Source organism: Cygnus atratus, chromosome 9, assembly GCF_013377495.2.
Source record: "Cygnus atratus isolate AKBS03 ecotype Queensland, Australia chromosome 9, CAtr_DNAZoo_HiC_assembly, whole genome shotgun sequence".
NCBI lineage: Eukaryota > Metazoa > Chordata > Aves > Anseriformes > Anatidae > Cygnus > Cygnus atratus.
The window spans coordinates 16,714,774-16,736,106 of NC_066370.1; the positions used below are offsets into that span (position 1 = coordinate 16,714,774).

At 43.9% G+C, this 21,333-nt stretch overlaps 1 protein-coding gene across 1 annotated transcript in view; it reads left to right on the top strand.

The window, feature by feature from the left end:
* DIS3L2 (DIS3 like 3'-5' exoribonuclease 2) overlaps positions 1-21,333 on the top strand; it is a 192,329-nt gene that overhangs the window by 44,093 nt on the left and 126,903 nt on the right. The window contains 1 exon segment of the mRNA XM_035544858.2: positions 17,610-17,844. Within this exon segment, the coding sequence (XP_035400751.1) occupies positions 17,610-17,844 (235 nt within the window).

A 21,333-nucleotide genomic window follows, 5' to 3' on the forward strand; every position in this document is an offset into this window, starting at 1 on the left:
CTGGGAGGCTTTAAGACAACTTTACAAAGTGGCCAAATTAGAGAGAAAATTATTAGTTAAGAATTCAGTAACTTAAGTTTTATTATGATGGAGTCTTATAAAGTTTTTACAAGGAAGCAGGTTTGATCGCATACTTGGTTTGAAGTCAAGTTTGCGTTGCACATAATCTTTGTTCTTCAGAAGCTTTTTGCAGTTGGTATGATCATGCTCCCTAAAGGAAAGATGCCTTTGGTGGAGGTGACTGGCTGTGTTTGCTCGTGGCAAGCTGCACAGGTGCGTTGGTATGGAGTGGGGAACGCTCCTTCCACAGAGTTGGAAGAAGTGGTGTGAACCGGTAGGTTATCGATAACCTTTTGTATGTTTAACAAGGCAAATCCTTCCGGGTAATTGTTTCACTGTGAGCACACGCTTATCACCGGATGTTTTTGGACTTGTATCCCTTTTAATTTGTTTTGGATCGGGGACCGCAAAAGTCATTTAATCATCTGCAAAAAGGCAGCAAAAGCATTAACTTCCGAAAATAGCAGGGCAGGGAGTGGGGGTTTGAGGCGTGCTGCCGCAGCAGCGTGCCCACGGAGCCGTGGGTGCCACCAAAAGGTGTGTGTGTGTGCAGGAGGGTGTCATAGGGCATGGAGCAAGCATCCCCCAGCTTGTTGCAATTCTTAAGCAAGAATCACAGCTGCTCCTAGTGCCTCGTGTGCAACCTCCTGGTGTCATTTGCCATCCCCTGGTGCTGTATAAGTGGGGGGCTAGGGGTTATGAAGATACTTTATTCAGCAGTCTGTGGGTAGAATAGCACAGGAGAGTGTGTTCATGCTTCAACACTTAGCAGTGCCCCTCTCTGCCCCTACAACACCTTCCTCATTTACCTTCTCCCTATGCACACTCTGTCCCCGCAGTGCCTGGGCTCAGTATAGCCCAGCTGTGGAGGTGGAAATGGTGACTTTGGGTGACAAATGAAGAAGAGGGGCTTGGATTCGGATCCCCAGCAGCCCAAGAACAAACTGCTGTGTGAAGTGATTTCCTCAGATAATGCTGTGGTTGGTAAAATAATAAATTAGCTTTAAGGGTGAATAGCCACTTCATAGAATCATAGAATTATATAGAATTATTTAGGTTGGAAGAGACCTTCAAGATCATCAAGTCCAACTTTCAAAACATGTTGGAAAATTTAAGGAGGTATGTAATTAAAAAAAAAAAAGTGGAGGACTTAACATTTTACTTAAGAGGGTATGGCTTTTCACATGTCCCTTGCTTTCCAGACAACATAGATACTTAGGGCACTAACAGTCTTTGGGATGGCTGACAGTGGTAGTATGGGAGCAGGCAAGTGGAAAATTTGCCTTGTCAGAGCCAGCAAATACACCACTTTTACTGGTGAGAAAGCAAATGGAAGGGGTTTCCTAAAGCCGTGAGCTGCCTGGGTAAGATCTGAGAACTTTGTCCTTCTTCCTTTCCTGTATTATCAGCTCAAGATGAATGTTGAATCATTGTTAGCTACAAGTCATGTTTCGTTACTGGAGACCTGTCAGAAGATTTGATTAATAACCCAGAGCGTTTGGATTCAGTGTGATAAAACCAATCATAACAAAGAACTTTCATGCCTAACTTAAGCTATGAAGAAAATCCTGGTATCTTAGGAGTGAGTATATATAAAAGGACTAACTTTTTTGCTTTTTTACAACATAAACATAAACTCACTCAGTGAGATGCAGACTCCTGGTGCTGTTCCTAGAAGCTGCTTTCCAAACTTTCCTGCAATGAAGCTGAGATTTAGTCCTATCATTTGTAGAGTTTCAAGAAAATATTTCTTGAAACCTCTTAAGTTGCACGATGGAAGTTGCTGTGGAAACAGCTTATTTAAATGACATACATAATAGTAATGAACACAAATTTAGATTCTCCCTAGTTTTATGGAAAGCCCTGACTTTTTGCTGGGTGCAGGTCTTTGATTTTTTTTTTCTTCTTTCAAGTGGCTTAAACAATAGATCAGTAACACATTTTCTATAGTACAGTTTGCCTGTGTGGATATTCTTGAAGTAATTCCTTCTGGGTAAAGAAAGTTGTTAAGTGTTATCCCATGGTGACTTTTACCCAGGGGAGAAAATCGATCAAGTGAAAGATGCTTTGAGTTCAGCAGAACCGTACGAAGCAGCTTTGAATTTACCCGGCTTGTTTAACTAGTGTGTTGAAAGACCAATGTAGTTGCCTCTCTGACTCAAAATAATTCCACGCAATGTAGTAGAAGGGAGAGATATTTCCTTCCTTTCTGGTAAAAAAGGCCTGGCAAGCTGTAAACTTTAGTAATGAATGTTTGCAGGTAGCACGGCCCAGGCGTCCTGTTTGAGCTGACTACCTTGCAAAGGTCTGATTTGGTGTCCTTGTTCTGTGATTTCCAGCGTTGAAGTGAGAGCTCTTGTTGGATGACTAACGCATTTCAACACCAGTCAGTGCTTTTGAAGACCGAGTGTTCTTAATATATTAAATATTTTATTAATGACATAAGCAGGTGTCAAGGCTGGTTCACAGTCACATGTCTTTGAGCCGTGCTTCTGAATTTTGTCATTCGCAGATTAATTTTGCAGGAGTGTCAAACGGGGTTAACACTTGACATTGCAGAGCTCAGGCTGTGGCACTTTTCCCACATGGCCTGTTAGCAGCTTGGCTTTGTAGCTCTTAACACAACCAAGCGCATATTTTTTCTTGTATTTCTACTTTCCTTTGCATTTCGTTGCAGTGTTTACTGTGTATGCGTTAAGAGAAGTGGAAGGGTGTTCAGAATATTAAGAGGAGTGCATTGCTACAGGTGGGCACTGCTCCTTTCTTTGAGGTCAGTCTCTTCCAGTGACTGCAGCTAGGCAGCTCATCACCACTTTTATATAGCCTGCGAGATTGGGTTTGTTACAGGATGCAGCCATGCATTTCTTACTGGAAAGCAAAGTTTATCTCGAGGGGGAATTTCACGGCAAGTTGCAGTGCAGAGGTGTAGGCTGTCAGCAAGAAGGAGCTGGTGTGACTGTATGAGCTGTATCTGTGTGGTAGTGGGCTTCGTCAGACTGAGCCAAAAGGTGAAACAGACACAACTGAATATAGATCAGTGTATTAATCATTTCTGGGAATGGCTAAGGTATTAGGATTTGGAAGCACAATTCAAAGATTTGCCAAGTTAGCCTGTGATGAACACTAGGAGAAGAGTTTGCCCAGGAGGAATGAGTTATAAAGTAATTCAGGATGTTCTTAAAAGTAATAATAATAATAAAAAAAACCAAACATGCACAAGCAGACTTTAATGACCAAGGTAATGGCTTTGTGCTGCCATCAGCAGTGTTTAAATCTGCAGGCTTTTTTTGTTTGCACCTGTTTTTTTCCTGATCTCATAACTGGCCATTGTAACAGAAGTGGAATTCAATTGAGAGACCAACTTTTCCTTTTGGATGGGGTAGGAACTACCTATCACAATAATGTTTCTGTACTTGTGATCATGGGCACTGTCACTATTTCCATTATAAATTCCTGGATTTTTTTAAAAGGAGCTTAAAACTCAGTTGTAAAAATTTGTTCTTGGCAGAGAACTTGTATACAAGATCTCAGCTCGAATAAGGCTTTTTAATGAATTTTGGGAGAGAAAGAAAACCTGGACTTCTCTGTGAGTTGAGGTTACAGAAGAGAAACATGCACAGAAATCTCATGTTAGAGGTTGGCTGTAGAGAAGTACTAGAGAAATCCTCCACTGTTAGTCCCTTGCCCTGCATTCACTCTTAATTTGAATTATAACAATTGGCCTTAACTTTTGGTTCATTCTGTGGAAGAGTTTTGCTAGAACAGCATCCATTGCCACACAGGAAAATCACACCAGAAGGTGCCTGGCATTAAAAAAGTGAACTGTGGTGGCTTCGTAGTGCTTACTGCAGGGAAAAGCTGTATGAATTGCTGGTCGCAAAGGTGGGATGGGATATATCTTGTTCATGGTAAATCTTGTTCTGAAGGAAAGAAGCAAAAATAGGCTTTTCCTATTTACCGAATTTTTCAGTGCTGCGGGAGTTGCTCTGAGACCATGTTCAATCAATGTATATTTTCACTGGGTTAAATAAACCTGGATGCTGATGTCATGAAAATTAGCTGAGGAGCCTGGTGGAGGATGCTGATGCATTTTACTCTTCTAATAAACACTGTTTCAAAATTTAATGAAGCATACCATATTGCTAAAGGTAAATGCAAGCAAACTGGCTGTGGGCATTTAGCTTGAAGTGCTTGCTTTTTAATAAGATTCATCACTCCGTAATTTGAGCAGATCCATATGACGCAAATGCCAGCAGTCGTTTCCCTGTCTCCTTTTCAAGAGGAAACCTGGTGATATTGATTGTTTTCACTAGACGGAGAGAAAACACTGCAGTAAGACAGGTCCTCAGCAAAATGCTGAGCATCGTCCATCTGAACAAAATGCTGAGCATCACCCATCTGAGTCGAGAAGTGTCTTTGCTGCACCCTGGGCCCCCGGTTGCAAGCACAAACTGAAGCGAGGTTGCTTCAGCTCCTGTTAAGATGGGCTCCTTCCCAAGGCAGTCTGCGCGTAGCCTTATTGTTCTCATTTATTCCCTCCTGTTCATGTGTTTTATCTTCAATAAAAACTTCCTCAAAGTTCTATGCGGAGATGTTGGATGTGTTTTGGTACAGGACCGAGTACGTTGTGTCCCTGGTTCTCCCTGGGGCAACTGAGCACAGCTAGAAAACAAATACCCCTGGGAAGGATGCATTTTGCCAAGGAGTAGTGTGGAACCCATGCTTTTAATGGACAGTTCCCTTCCTTCCAAAAGGAAAAGAGGTGTACCTGTTCCCTGAAGATGTGCCAGTTACTGTGCTGTTGTGTCTCTCCTTGTTACATGTCTCCTGTTGTGGCAGGCTTGTGACTCCCTTCTGCAAGAGGTTAGTTCTTTGGTACTTCTGCTGTTGTGTGTGTACAGATAAAGCTACATAATAAGGAAAAGCCACAGCAGAGCTGAATATCTGGAGAGCACCTTGGTGAACTGGTTTTGTTACTGTATGTTTGGTGAAGGTGTTGCAACTTTAGTTCTCTCGTATAGGCATTTTCACATTATAATAAATTTCAGAATCGGATTTGGTTCTAAACTAGTTGAAATTTCAGTTTTAAATATCGTGACCAAGGTATGAATTAATTTTGGATAGGTGTGGATAAACAAATTGTCAAAAGTTCTTATTAGTAAAAGCTTGACACGAACAGGTAACTGTGCTGTGGTTATAACTGTAGTCATTCATAATCTTGCTTCTGTTTTGCTGTTCTAATGATACTCCCAAATGTGATACAATAGAATGATGTCTCAGGTGATCTTTAAATCGAAATTCAATAATTGCTCTCAGTGTTAAGCCTCAGAGCACAAGCCTTTTTGCTTTGTGTGTGGAAGTAAGAATTTGCACTCTCCCAAATACAAGTGCTTCTTTTTTTGGAACTGTGGGACGTTTCTTTCCATCCTGGCTTACTAATCTCTACTAGCAGCTGTAAATAAACTGACACTGTCCTTCAGTCGTGTGAGTACCTGCTATGAAAGTCTGCTCTATAGCTGTGAACACCTGGATGCCTTCTGTGGGGTTAAGCCTTAGTCCCTGGAAGCATCCCTCAGCTGATAGAAAGCCAGCTGGTGTGTTAGTGTTTCTGATAAGCCCTAAGCATAACATAATGCTCTGAACCTAGGTGAAGTATTTGGAAACATTAATCCTCATGCTTGCATGTAAACCAAATTTCATCCCCATTTTCTGAGTGGAGAAATACCCTTCTTGCTTTATCTTGTGACACCTGCCCTACCCAGCCGGCTTAAATGCTTTTCTCTGACTTGTTCTTGCTTTGCCCATGAAGCAGAACAACCCAGGATATTTAATTTATGAAAACTGATCGAGTATTTATATTTGTGGCTTTCCCACGTATCCATGCAGCTGCTTTGCTATTTTCAGCCTGCTTTTCGCACTTGGATTCTGCCTCACTAGCAGTGTGAAATTCAGCTGTAATGTCTTTGGGACAGAGTACGCAGATCTGCCCAGCACAGTGGCAAGCGGTGCGAAATAGGCAAAATGTTTTGAATGACTTACCAAAAGGCATGGGCAATTGAGAGCGGGACTGCTTTCCTTGTGCACTTCAGTAAGGAACCTCTTGGAAGTGTAAGATAGATATGGAGGTCTGGGATTTCCTGGCTGCACTAATGATTTAATGTCAGCACAGTCAGTCCCCTCTGCACTTTTGAACTAGGCACTGAAAAACTCCACCATCTGTGTGCCTGGGTGCAATGGTCTCTAAGTCAGGAAGCCCAAAGAAATGGATTTGTAGCAGGTTTAGGTCACAGGCGGGGAACTCTCCCAGTCTGAAAACCAACCCTGTGTATTTGCAGGAATCTTTGAGCAAAATGTGCTGCTGTCATCTCCCTCCTCTTGTCTGCAGGCACTTGGTGCTTTGTGTTGCAGTGAGATGCTGTCCAGAGTCACAATTTGCTGGTATCAGGTGTGAAGGAGTATGTTTGGCTCACAGCTTGTCTTCTGGACACAGAAAGCTCTCAACATTAGAGGAGGCTGTTATCTTTTTATCCTCATTTAATCATCTGAATTTCCCCCCTCCCTTCTTAGCATGCCCGCAGGAATTACCTCTTTCAACTCATTTCCTCTGCAGGTGGTTCTCCTCTTCAGCCAGGGCTGTTCCTGTTCTGCCACAGCTGCCTCTGAGCACAGAGCCTTTTCAGTGCCTGTCTGAGAGTGATGGGGAGCATATCGGATCCACGGTGATCTTGATGTGCATGACTGGAAACAGCAGCAGCGCAGCACGTGGAAATAACTGACCTGGGGGTTGGTTGATGTCTCAACCCATTCCCTGGAGGCTGGAGCTGCTCAGTGAGAAGCCACGCTGGTGGATGGTACCTGCTGACTCCTGTATAGAAAACAAAGTTAAAGTAGACTTTCAGTCTTTTTTTGCTAAAAGTCTCTAAGTTTCCTGGGATGCCTCTCCAGCATCTGTTATGAAATCCTTTTACCTCTGCACCAAAGTGCGGGTATCTGCATAGGAAGCACTGGCTGTATGCATGCAGTTTAATAGTATCATGCTGGCTCCAGATGAGACTGTTGTTCTTGGTTGGAGCCCTGTTTTGATGCAATTGAAATCTGATTTAGGAATCGATGTAGGTGCCAGTTTCCTTGGTGTGACAGGGTAGAGACTGTGGGAGTAGGATTTAATTTTGCCAAGCTCATCTGATGGGATTGAGGCAAGCATGGCAGGATGCAGGCAGCCCAAAGCAGCTGTGTTTTGCCTTCCTTGTCCTCAGAGGAGCGGCTGATGACAATGTATATGCAGGAATGTTTCTGCAGAAAATGAAATGAAACAAAGATGGGGCAGCCAAGCTGTTGACTGAATGCAGCCATAGAGATGAATGACTGAGAAGACGAAGAAGCGAAGAACTATTTGAAGCACTCCTAGAGTGGGAGTCTCGGTGACGCTTCAGTGATGACTTGTTTAGGTTCCTGATGCTCTTCTTCCACTGCATGAATAAATAAGCAGACCTGGGTTGATGGAACACATCAAAGGAAGCTCCCACTGGGACATATATACTCTGAAAACTTCCATAAATTGTTCTGTAATATGACAGTTTCCAGTTATGGGTTTTCATAATAGGAGGCTTATTGGCAAACAGTAATGCGAGTTAACTGTGGAAATTTCTATTGCTTTTTTTGGCCCCGGCGCACTTCCTGAACAGTGTGTGCTTTGTCCCAGGTGTACCATTCTGGGCTTTGAAAGTGTGCCAAAACATGTGCAGGGCTGAGACCCCTGGGAACTGGCACTCGGAGCCCAATCAAAAGGAATGAAACAAGAAAGTGAGGGGCTTAAGGCACAAGCTCTGACGTGTTAACTCTCGGTTGATTTGTTTCCTGCCTTGATAAATTAAAGTGCTGATCACAAGTAAGAGATTTTCTTAGATGCATAAGAAATCATTTTTATAGAATTTGGAGAGAAGTTTCAAACCTATATAGCCTTGGGAGGTATAGATATGCAAATATCTTGGATAGCCCTTGCGGTACATTTCGATTAGTTTGCATTGTCAACCTACTTTCCTCTTACGGGCACGTGCGGGTGCAGGCTTGTTCGGTTTGAAATGCTGAATATGTCTTCAAAGGGTATCATTGTTTCCAGGAAATATGTTTTTCATACATACTTAAAAAAAAAAAAAAAAAAAGAAAAAAAAAGAAAAAAAAAGAAAAGGCAGCAGTGGATAATACTTTGGGTTTGTGTGAGCCAGTGGTGTGGATTTGCTTGGCATGGGAGCTCTCAAACGATACGCTCAGCACAAGTAGATTCTTTTCTGATTACATGCAAGCACTGTGTAATAATTACATCTTTTAAAATATATTGATTCAGGGTATTGTTTTGAAGCTGCAAATGATCCAAAAGCCTTGCTTCTTTACATCAGCTGCAAGCTGGATATCTTTCTGCAACAGTTTGCTGAAAATGCAGTGATTTCAGAGAATCGTATCGTTGAAGATGTAACCTTACGTTGCTCTCTTTCTCTAATCCACCCCTCTTGAGTGATTTATTCTAGGGACTGTGCATCATAGGTTTTGTCCTGGCACCCGTTCCTGTAGTGTTGCAGTGCCTGTCCACATTACCAGAAAAAGATGGCTGGGAGACAGTTTTTAAAAAATAAGTTAAACCAAAAAGAAAAGAACACACACACAAAGAAAAGAAAACCAGTTCCAGTTAGCAGAGAGGGTTTTGCTGCCAGTGTGGATGGGGCATAATTTGATTTAAATGACTTTTGAAAAACAGTTCTCAAAATTGTTCCATGCATTTTCTTCCTGGCTACTGTTGAAAATATGGAGCCGAATATTTTCTGTGATGTTTCAAACCAATATGTTCTGGCAACCTCATAGCTGGGCCCTGTGCATTACACTCTCGTTTCCAGTTCGCTGTGGCCTGGAGTGCAACACACAGCTCATGAGATGCACCAAAGTGGGAGGTCTTGCGAGGAGCAGGCAATACAAAGACCCAAGGTACAAGGAACATTTCACTGGGGTCCAGCAGGGAGGCTGCCAGTGTGAAGGGCCTCTTTTATGAAAAGAGTTTGTTTGTAGGAGATGGAGGAACTGCGTGTGCCTCATCGGATTTTGTGAGCCTGACTGTGGGATGAGCGTGTAGGAGAGGGTTGAGTCCTGCGTGTGCTAAAGGTTGGATGCTGAACCAGATCTTCTGCACCTCCCTGGGGTCAAACTTTTCTCACCAGGGAGGTTTGCCATACAGATGAGATGTTGGGATATTGCTAAATATTCATCCCTGGTTTAAATGTGACAATACGCAGCCGTCCAGGAGAGTGGTGTGTGGGTTGGGAGCCTGCGGCCGGGATATGAGGTGTTTGCTGTATCTCTTCTGCTCCAGGGACGCCTGTGTTTTGGGGAATGTGTGTGGGAAGGTCAGAGCAATAGCCATAGGTATTCTGAAAATAGAGGCTTAGCTTTAAGCCTAGCACCAAATCAAATCCTGGGGGTGGTAGCTGGAGTGGAAAGTGTGGAACAGGTTTGTTGATCCGGCTATAATAATACACAGCTCTTTGTAATGCTGTTGGGAATCCTTCACGGGTTGGCTTGTCTACCAAGGGGATTGTAGTGTTCCCTGCAAGCAGGCACAGGGACGCTATGCTTACCCGTCTTCTTTCTTCTTGATACTCTTCACCTCAAGAGGTCTAAATATCACACAGCAGCTGTGACGTGTGAATCCCCTCATGCTCAGACATCTCCGTCACAGGTATTCCCAAATAATCCTTGGGGAAGGTTGCACAAGATGTATCATGGGGTCCTTAGGATCTTTAGCAGCTTTGTTTTTAGAGCAGCTTGAGGGTAGGGGGCCTGATATGAGCTCGGATATTTCCTATGAAGTCCACAGATAAGTTTTTTCTTGGAGTTTTGGAGTGCTGCGATCCACGCCACGGGTGCTGCGGCGGCATGGGGTGCCTGTGCTGTGCAGGGAGAGACTGTTCAGACTTTCCTTTCCTGGCAAGTGTTAGAGGATACAAAAGGCAGGAGCATACAGATGGAGCTGCAATTTTCTGTGTTACAGGAGAACCAGATGAAGTGAACTTGGGGAACGTGGTCTGATTGTAGGACCCTGTATCCTACTGGCAGGGGCGCAAGAGCCAGAGCTCAGTGAGGTGGGCCAGGGGAGACCAGAGACGTGACAGGAAGGGGCTGAAAGGCGGGAACAGCTTCAGGAGAGACGAGGGCAGAGGCAAGTGTCTCCTGCTTGGTGATAATGAAGTGTTGCCGAACATGTGTGGAAGCAGACCGGAGGTGTGGGACAAGGGCCAGGGCACTGTGAGTGTGGAGCTCTGAGGCAAATGATAGGTCAGAGACCGGGTAAGGAGTGGGGACGCATGGTGAGGAGGCAGCTCTTGTTTTGGCTTGGGGATTCAGAAAGGTCAGGCTTGAGAATTTTCCCTGTTGATGCTTTTCCACTTGTCACTCTAGTTATTTGTATGAGGGGGTAGAAGGACTTGGGGGGGGGGCATACTAACCTGTGATGTCTAAGTACAGGCTGAAGCACAGAGAGAAGACGAGAGAACAGCTCAGGAATGAGTGTTAGTAATGGAAACAGGATAAGCAGTGAGAAAAGGTGGCCATTTGGAGATAACGTTCTTTGCAGTTAATTCTGCTCCTTAGGTTATCAGTCGCTTCCTCTGACCAGATCAGTGCTTGTTTCAGGCAGGGCTGACAGGCTTCCTGGGGTGCCGGAGGTGATGTGGAGGTGCCTTGTAGCACTGGTGGCCTGCCCACCTCCCACAGTGTGTGGGCTCAAATCCCCCGTGCTGTGCGAGCCCTTCAGCACTTGCCGCAGTCCCCTACCTGCTCGGAAGGACGGACGAGCCCTGCTTGAACTGTACAGCAGGGCTGTCTGCTGGGGCTGGACTAACCCTGCACACCGTCTGATTTCCTCCGTTAACTCCGCAGCAAACACTCGCTTTGCTGGGGTTTAGTCTGAGAGGAGATGATTGATGCAGGATGCTGGGGAGGATGAGGAGAAGATGAGCGTGTTGCAGAGCTGTCTCTGCATTTTGTTTTGAAAATGCATATGCTGTATTGCATTTGTTTCTCTCTCACCTCCTGCAGTGGGAACAAGTCAGAGAAGAGCTCTGAGAACGCTCGGTAATTAATCGTGCTGTCTCCCCTCTGCAGCTGGTGTCAGCTGCTTCAAAAAAGCCTTTGCGTACTCAGATAGTTTGCCCCTTTGAATCCACAAGCTGGATGTCTTCTGGGGGACACCTGGGAACAACAGAGCCCCCTGGGCAGCGAGTAGCCTTCTGCTAGGCAGGAGGAGAGGTTTTGGTTTGGATGTTTGTATGATTATCGCGTCCAATGTGATGTGTCTGGAATGTAAACTATAACGTGCTGTGTAATATAAAATAGCTATCCTGCTGGCTGTTAGCAAGTGTTTCCAGTGACTTAGAATTTAAGATTGTTTAAAAAAAAAAACACAACAAAAACACACAAAAAAGCAACCCGAACACTAGCATTATCACTATTTTAAAAGTAATGCTATGATTGCTCCTACTGAGAGTAGTCGTCTTTACTGAGTTGTCTTTGCCAGAGCTGTTTGGTGTGTGTGAGATTACAAAGAGCAGGAAAGGTGTCTGGGACAGGTGGTTTTTCTCTTATTGGAAGTACCATCCTTTCTTTAGCCAAGAAGGAGCTCGAGTGAGCCAGCCTTTGTTGGGTTGCTCTTTTCAGAAAAGCAAAGGTCTTCCTTGTTAATATTTATGGTAGCTTGGCTCTAGCATGTACGTATGAACTGTGACAGCATCCTCATGCTAGCCAGGCTCCATTCCTGCTCCCTCGTGAGCGAACATTAGGGAACCAGGTTTAAGTGAAGCCTGTTTAATATGGCAAAAGCTGGGAGGCAAACAGATGCAGGTGTTCGCAGAATTGGTATGAAATGTGGAGTTTGTATTAGTGTTGTGGTGGCAACGGTCTCTTTTAAGTGTGAGATTGCAGTTTGGTCCAAAGTGCCTGTTTTCAGCTGTCTTCCTTTCGAAATAACCCCTTTCAACCTGTTTCTGTTTCTCAAACTTATTGCTTAACCAAGGCTCAGCACCAGAGAAGACCAATGGCTCTGACCTCAACTTTGCCTCCCTACCCAGCATTGCTCATAACTTGTCTACAGCTAAAGCAGAACTTGTGTTTAACCAAAGTCTTTTTTTCGGAAGAAAGGCATCTTGCCTTGATTGCAGACCTCAGGAGATAGGCTGGGGCTGAAGACCTTACTTTCCTTGTAGCTGTTCCCATGTTTTATCCTCCCTGCTCAAGGTGTTTCCTGCCTGCTGTGAGTCTGTCCTCAGCTTCTACTTGCTGGTGAATCTGCAGCACCTTGAGGAGCCCCTTTGGACCCATCTGCCCCACTGAAGGCAGTTACCACAAATGACTCGTCACTTCGGAAATCTTTTGGATAAGTTGCACATTCGGGGTTTGATTACTCATGAGGCGTTTTGCCAGGTTTTGACTGATTTAGTGTAGAAAGCTGTACTTTATCTCTTCCGATTTTTCTACAATATCTTTATGAAAATGTGCACTGCGCAAGCCTAGTGTCTCCCACTGGCGCAGCGTTACAAACCTGAGATTACTTTTACCCTGTATAACAGTTCTCTTTATAATAGAGGGGATCCTACTGCTGAGATTTTTGTTCATTAGAAGCCTTTCACATTCTCTTCAGTCGGTGATTTCCAAGGCAGACCCATTTGCAGGCATGTGTTGCATATTCTTAGATATTTGAGTTTACTTTTGGCTATTCTCAAACGTTCTGGATTCAGATCAGCCTCGTTCACCAATTGGACTTGACTGCTCCGCAAGTCTTTGTCATCCGTGAGTTTTATTACCAGTGACTTAATATTTAGTTTCCGATTTTTGTGAATGCTTGGCCTACTGCAGGCCTCTGTGGAATCCCACCAGAAACCTAAATCCCAGTGGGTTGTTTTGTGTACTTGTGGGTTTCCTACTGCACGTTCGCAGCAAGACCTCTTTTGGGGACTTTGGTGAATTCTGGAGTGGCAGAAGGCTGCCTCCCAGGGCTTCTAAATGACCTACTTGAGCTAATATGATAAATGCCATAAGCGTCCTCCTTCATTGTCAAATCTAAACACAGTTAAACACTTTACGAATGAGTCATGTATCTATTTGTTATTGCTTTTTTAAGTGAAAGCAAATGCTGTCTTTGAATTTTTGAAACAGTTCGGCTGTGGAAAAGGACAGCGATTTCAGAAAACTGAACACAATTTTAAAGAACGATGTTTAAAGAACAATTTAAGATGTTCTCTGCTTCAAGTAACAGTGATGTCCCAGAGCTTGGTGGGCAAGTTATACCTGAATAATCTCAACAATAGTGTGCTCTAGTGGAAATGTCTAAAACTCTGTATCGTAGTCCCTCATTTTAATACAAACACCTCGAGATAAATTTCACTCTTTGAATCTGCATCCAAAATACCTGTAGTGAAGATGTTCCTACTTCCTTACCTGCAAGACCCTATCAGTGAAGGGGAGCTTTTTGCATGAGCCTCTGTTGAAACCAGTGACCCTACGTGGAAAGCTTTCAGCCATGCAAGCTGTGTACGTCCAGCCATGTCTAGTCGAGCAGTCACCCACATCTCCTGGTCGGTGCGGATCCACATGTGGCTTGTAAGGATTACAGCTGAGTGAGGAAGACAAGCAAGCCTATTGGGATCAGGGTTATATACGTTAAGGGTTTGGTACATCTATTGGAAAAAACCTGGGGGTTAACAGCTCAGTGGAGGTTGCAAGTCCCTGGTCGAGTTCAGTAGTTTGAGAGAGATGAAAGCCATGTATGAGTTGCTGCTTCCTCAGTGGCAACAGTTAACATCAGAAAAACCATACCTGATCTGAGAATAAACAGGCCTGGGGTTTGTCCTAGAGTGGATGGGAGGCTTAAGTGGAAAGTCTGTGAAAAGCCTGGAACTAACAGGGCGGATAGAAGATTGCTTCTGGCAGAGAAAGCAGTTTCTCCTGTAGCTCTGAAGGTAACCCGTAGTGCTTTCAGATGCATGGCTTCCCGGTTCAGTTTTCTGTTGGAACAAATTCCTCCCAAGTAAGGACAATCGTTCATTTGATGGCTACTTCAAGGCTGGGCTGAATGCAGCGAGGTAATCACTCCGCTGTCCAGATTGTGCAGATTCATGCCAGGATGCACTTGCCCACTAGCTGTTTTTTATTACGTTTATGGTTGAGATGGGATTTTCATTCAAAGATCTTGTGTTCAGTGAGCTGTGACTTTACAAACCAATCACTGTGGGGCAGAAACTTGATGCTTGTTCAGCTATGGATGTTTGTTTAAAGTTGGAAGAAAATTTATTCAGACGCTATCTTGAGGATCAGACATTCAAACAAGCAATTGACTTTCAAGAAAATGCTTCTTACAAGGTATTTTTTTGATTAAGGAGCATATGAAAATAATATAACTCTGAGGCTGACGTTTGACTTCCTGGGTCAGGAAGGTAAGGTTCTTCAGTGGGCTTTGACCACGCACCCTGGGATGTTTGCACAATAGCAGGGTCACACATGTCATACGTGTGCAGCGATGGGGAATGCCCTCCTTGGAGACCCATGCAGAGTGAGCTGCACTGGCAAAGAGCTGTGCTCTGCACCACACATGACTGTAACAGAGTTACATAATTGTGTATTTGATTCGTTCTGCTTTTCTGATTAAGTTCTGATATATTTATTCTGTCTGTCTGCATTATTTCATGTATGAGCTTCAATAGCACGACAAGAAATAGAGTACAATATCATAAGTTTGTTTTCCAAAATGCTGTGCGTAAGAAAAGGTTAATCTGATGATCCAATACACTGCTGTTCAGATACAGCAGCATCCTGCATTCTGGAATCTGTGTGGTGAGCTCATGTTGGCCAGTAACAAGGAGATCATCGTAACGGGAATAATTGTATCCATTGAGCTCCTGATTTTGTAAAGTCTTATGCAGCTTTCCAGTCCTGTGATGTACAGCTTCCCTAGATTCCTGGTGTGATGTAAGCATTTTTGGGTGAAATCCCCCGCTCTGTTATGGATGAGGTCAGCCTAACTGATCGGTCTTGGCCTTGAGAAAAAAGACAAATCCTATCACCCATGCTTGACAGCATCTGGACATTTCGCGTCTCTGTTCTGCGTGGAGGTCGTGTTTTTGTGGACTCTGGAAAACTTTACTTAAAAATCCATTTGCAAATCTGTAAGGAAATGTGTGACTGGGGGCTTAGGTAGTCCCAGCTGGCGTATCGTGCTAGCTAGTGGCAGTAGGGTGTATCCTAGCTTGGGGGCAGCACGCTGATTTTAGTGTATGGCATTTAAAAAGAAATGAGTATTTGCTGCCTTCTTTAATGCAACATAAACTCTTCAAGCATAAGCTTTTCAGTGCTGTGTCTTTGGAGAAGAGCTTCCTATCATTCAAATATATTTGATGTTGTTAGCTGCATTAGATATAGAAAGATTTGCGATTTAGCACCAGAAACACATCCCACACTTCCAAAGAATGACTTGAAAAGAAAAAAAATCAGGCAAAGCCTGAAGGGATTGGAGAAAATGAACTCCTGCTGCAGTTGCACACTTGCACACATCTGGTGCAATTGAAATTTAAGAGCTGAATACATCCATATCTGACCATGGGAGGGTCCAAGCATTACTGTTGACACTAGTTTGCTTTTTGGATAGGCACACTGGCAGAGTCACTAGCGTGTGGAGCCTTGTCAGCTCTCTAATCTAATAGACTGTTCTTGCCCAGACCATCGTGTGTCAGTATTTTATGTACCGAATGTAGCCAGCTTTAATAATAGGCCATTTTCCCACCTTCTGCCAAACTTTTCCCCTTTTTTTTTCACAATTTAATGTTTGACTCAAAATCTGCTATGGTAACAAATTATATACATATTAAAAGAAAAAGATGGAAAGCAGAGTCACAAAAGGTAACAAGAGTTCAGAATAATGTCATCTCAGGGCTTTTTTAAAGGCTTGAATTCAACCCGGTGTTAAAATTGATTTTGTTGCATATTGAGAAGAGATTACAAAGAAACGGGTACTGCTTGAAAGCATCGATGTAGCTTCGTATGTTTAAAGTTGTGAAATTCTTGCCTGTACAGGTCTGATTTGTTCTATTTGCTTTTTACTTACTAAAAAAAATAAATTGTGGAGCCTTTTGAGTTGTGTTTTTCCTCCTTTGGAATGGTTGTCTTCAGCGAGGACCTGTCGCGGCTATTTACGCTTATTTCTAATGATTACACCAATCATTTAAAATGCAGTACTGGAAAGGATTTCTTCTTGTTTTTTTTATAAGGTCCCTTCGCTTGCCTTTCTGGTGGTGGGAGTTGCTGTGGTCATGCACCAGGGTAGTGATGCTGGGGACCAGAGGGGAGCATTTCGAGCAGTGAACGCCAGCACCAGCTGGAGAGGAGCTCAGTCGCCGGGAGGGCGTTGGAACGGGGTTACCCCACTTCTTTGTGGTTGTAGTAGCTGGTGATCTTATTGCCTTAACCCATGCCGATCTGCGTATCACACTAAAGTACTGCAGCTTGAAGGAAACTTAAGCACTGCTTTAGAAAGTAAAACCTGGACCTAGGTTCCAGGACCTCAAGGGTGCTTGCAACTCGCTGGTGGTTGTGTGGAGGATGCTTGTAAAAGTGTATTTGTCCAAGGTGTGAACTGTTCTGATCGGTATAGCTGGAGATGGAGCCGTTCCCGTGTCTGTCGTGCGAAGAGGGATGCCATCCAGGTCTGTGCTCTGCTTTACTTGGACAGGGGTTGTGTGTGATTTCATTTGACATGATTGTGTGCGTGGTTTCTCCTCCTCGTATGCCATTGCGGCACTAAAACGGGGACAAGTCTGCAGCAATGGTCAGAGGTGCTTGTCTGAAATGGTGGTTAAGTACTGAGTTCATACTTCTCAGTAACTTATTTAGGAGGTTTATGTAGGTAGCAGCAATAACTGTGTGCCTTTAACAAACAAAAGCCTAAAATAAATGTAGACGTTGGTGCCTTAACAAGCTGCCCCAGTCCGGTTCCTCCTCGGGTCAGAGGACGCAGTGTTCTCTGGTCTGAACTTGTTCAGTCCATTCCTAACAGCGTTGGGGCCAGAGATGTGCTTTGAGATGATCTTGGCATTCACTGGAACCCCTTGAGTTCGGGACTCCCCAGGATAGCTCAGTGTATGGCAGCAAGCAACGGCCTCAGCAGCTCACTAAAGTGTGGTGTATCCTCCTCCATCCCTCTGCTTACTCCCAACTTCTGGAGAGCTGATTAGAGGCTTGGCAGGAGCGGTATGGTTATGCTCTAGATACGCTTTGGATACATTTATTGTCACAGTTGAGGTACTGCAAAAGCCATGCCGTTCCCATCGTTATCCTAGCGAGGTACTTCTTTTGATTGTGCAATATCTGTGGCTAATTACATGGCAATTGAAGTGTGCCACCAGCCACCCACAATTCATTGTCAGCTCCTTGGGGATGCAGATGAAAACAGAAAGATAATGTTTTCATTCTTCAGTCCAGTGATTTAGCTTGCCTCTTTTTTTAATCCCTTGCTCCTTCAGGTAATAAAGCCAGATGGTAGTGACAAAGAAACAGAAGCCACGCGTGAATCAGATGTCCCTGAGGATATGCTGGGGACTTGCGTTCCTCGAGAGACGGCAAAAGACGATGCTAAAAGTCCGGATGTCATTATAGAAGCTCAGTTTGATGATAATGAGGCAGAGCATGGACAAGACCACTTGCAGGATGTGTTGGCTGATGACATTAAGAAACTTTCCCTGGATACTGGTGAAAAGGGTGAGTAGATCAGAGTGCTGATTTAAACCTTTATTTGAGCAAACCATCGAAGTATTACTTTGTTGCTTGCTTTGCTGCAAGATATAAAATACAAGCATAAAAGCTTAATGCCTTATCGCTTCTATCCCTTTCTGCTAAACTGCCTTCATAGTTCTGAATGGATATTAAGGACTGGGTTTTATGTAGTTTTGATTGATGTGAAGTAAATCTGTGAAACAGGAGTCACACCTTTAGATTTGCAATTCTCAGGGCTGTCTGGGGACTGCTGGTTGCTGTTTTCTTCAAAATGCTGCTGTAGCAGTTTCCTTCATTGCAGCTTGGCTGGCCAATCTATGCGTCTCAGTTTGGGGATAGGAATATATTTCCTTGGGGGCAGTTAGGTTTGTTGCTGTTTTCAAACAGTTGAGTTATGAGCAACTTAAAGATTTGGTCCATTTAAAAAGAAAATTGCTCTAAAACCTAAAGCCAATTATGTGATCTGTTTTGAAGGCAAACCTATTTTATTCTGAATCTGAATCCCATCCAAACCATCAAGTGTTGCTTAAGGCAAAATAAAATAGGCTCCCCTGTTCCAGACTATACTGTGCTGCTCTTCGCATGTCCTTTCTGGTACTAAATCTCCTAAGATTTCCTCTCCTGAAGAACTGTGCGTTGAAAGGATTCTGACAATTGGAGCATTTAACATGTGCGTTCAGCTGCAGGTGAAAGATTTGCCAGGACAGATATCCTGGTGTGTTCCTGATGCATGTCCCAGTCATCCAGAAAAGACAGCAGCAACTTAGGATATAAGTGGTTGTTGGTCTCTGACGACTCATGGTGGTGGTTGTAAAGCTGCTCTATTTAAGAGCTCGTATTTTCCTGAGGGATTGCTTTTGAGGATGTACAGACCTCTGCCTATACTGTTGGTAGATTTCCATTTTTCACACCCATCTGTTAATAAAAATGGAAATAACACTTGTGTAGAAGTGTTGTAGCTTTTACGACAAAACGTTGGTTTCAGTTCATGAATGGATTTGCCACCTCACCCGTTCACGATGCTATTTCCTTCTGGTACCTCCACTGTCTTTGAGTTACTGCCAAGATACATGAACCAACTTCCATCTTGTTCCGTTACTTTCCAGTGCAAGGCTTGTGTTGGGAGCTAGTTGTATTGCCCACAGATGTTTTATGTAGCTAGTAATTAACCCCATCTTTTTTTTTCCAGTCTTGGACACCATGTTATTAGCTGTGCGCTGTCAAGCTGCTGCTTTGGCTTGGCAATTCTAAATCTCCTAATGTGCTACTGAGTCACGTGTCTGTAGCATCTCTGCTTTTTGCTTCTCATAGCAATGGCAAATTAAAAGTCAGAAATACAGTCTAGTTTGACACCAGCATTTAAAATAAATACAGATCTGTATAACTGTGCTTTGGTGTAAAGGCTTGATGGGAGTTGCTTCTCTTGGTGTATCAGTTCCTCAAGATGCTCTGGAGTGACCTGTGTTGGAGGCTCTCAAATCATCTCTTAAAATCTGTGCCATCTGAGTGGTTTTTGCCATTTAGTTCTGTCTTTGGAGAATACTTGTATGGCAAATGTTAGACCAGCTTGCTGTCTGCATGGTGGAAATCCAACTTATTTCTCCATTGCAGTTGCGTTAGCCAACTGTTTTATTTCCAAGGCCTTTCCTTGTTCATCCTGAACAGGCCTTGTGGCTGGTGCGATTGTGCCAGTTAGATTTCTGCTGAGTTTGTATTTTGCTATCGACTCTTTTAATAGCTGCTTCAGCTTCTTTGGCTATGCAATTCACATGGATTTTTCTCCAGTTTCTTCTTGCTCTGCTGCTTAATGCCCTCCTTTCTTTATACATATAAAGTTTATGATGCTGCATTTTCTTAAGGTGTTTTTGAGCAGCTGATGATTGCTTTGGCTTGTTTCCTGTCTTTCATACAATTTCTCATATCATCGCTTATCCAGATTTTAAGACTTGCCTGGAAAACAGCAATAGTTGTTCTAGCATCAGTGATAACTGTCATGAAAAAAGAAGAGATCCTGCCAAATTCTGCCCTCAGGACAGCCAGGTGTGGCTCAAAATGCTTCTTGAAAGGACCAAACGTGCACTTTTTCAAGGCAGAATTCAGCCTCAGGGGATAATACCCGCTGCACTTCCTAGGGCATCCACTGGAACAGGACATGGGCATCAGAAGGCAGAGCGCTTTGCAGCGGGTGGAAGTGGCCTTCCCTGCATGACTTGGGCCTCTCCTGGAAGCACTGCTTGGCTGCTGCTGCCCACTGTGCTTGTTTCAAGCTAAATGTTTGAGAGCCTTTACATTGCATCCCTTCTGCTGGAAACAGCTGCCACAGCAAAACAGAGGTGGATGGGAGATGAGATCCTACAGTGGGGGAATTTCTTGCTGACCCACCAAAACCGGTGCTTTATTTACTTTCTGTGAGAACGTTGCACTGGAGGATTTATTACATTGGAGGTTTTATTACACAGTCACTGCGTGGTCTTATGTGAAGAAGGGAGCAGGAGAAATAATTTGTGGCCAGTGCAACTTTGAAACAAACACTTGCGGGCTTTCCTCTTTTCCCCTAACAGAGGGAAGTTGGAAGGCTTCAAGCTGAACAAAGATGCCATCAAAGATACTGTGTTTAAAAAAATCAAGAAATATTCCACTGTGTTCTCACGTGTACTTTTTCTATGTATGCGTGTATATATATACATACATAAGAAGTCCCATATATCTATGGGACTTACATGTAAATAAAAAAAAATAAAAAATTCAAACCAAAGAAAACCACAGATTTCTAGAAGTGAAATATAACCATAACTACCTTAATACATTAAAAAGTAAATTTTAATCACTTAAAAAGTAAATTTTAATGACTTGGGGCGGGGAGAGGGGGAAGGTCTGGTGGGAAATGACAAAGCCAAAGTAGCTCTGCACCTTACCAGTCATTGCTGAGCTCTCTGTGCACACACACAAGTTCTGCAGATTGCTGCCTCTCAGTTTAAGACAGCTTTCTTCCTTTCTGACGGCAGAGTAGAATTACACAACATCTTTGTTGGCTCACTTACTCTGCTGCTGCTGATCAGAATGAACCATGAAGAACAGAAGTAGACGGGTCATTCAGATCAGAGCACTCTGGGTCATGCTGGGAGCACGGGCTGGTTTTGATATCTTTTCTACGCTGGCTTGGGTCCCATCCCTCACTGTGGCTCTGCTCTTCTTCAGAGCTCAGTCCCCCGTCCATCTCTAATTACCATCTCTAATTACACACTGGGGCAAAGAATTTCAGCTTGGCCCTTGCTGTCAGAAGCTCTGAAGCATGAAGCTTTGTGTGCGTTGATTGTGGCCCAGGTCTGAGTGGGCTGAATTCCTTGAAGGTGTCGCGCTTGGGGCTTCCGTGGGACTTACACCAAGCTGGCAGGAAGGGTTAGGCATGGTGCTGCGGGCTGAGACCCGGCGTTGGGTCTGCCTCCCTGGAGTGCTGCAGGTCTGAGAGCCAGG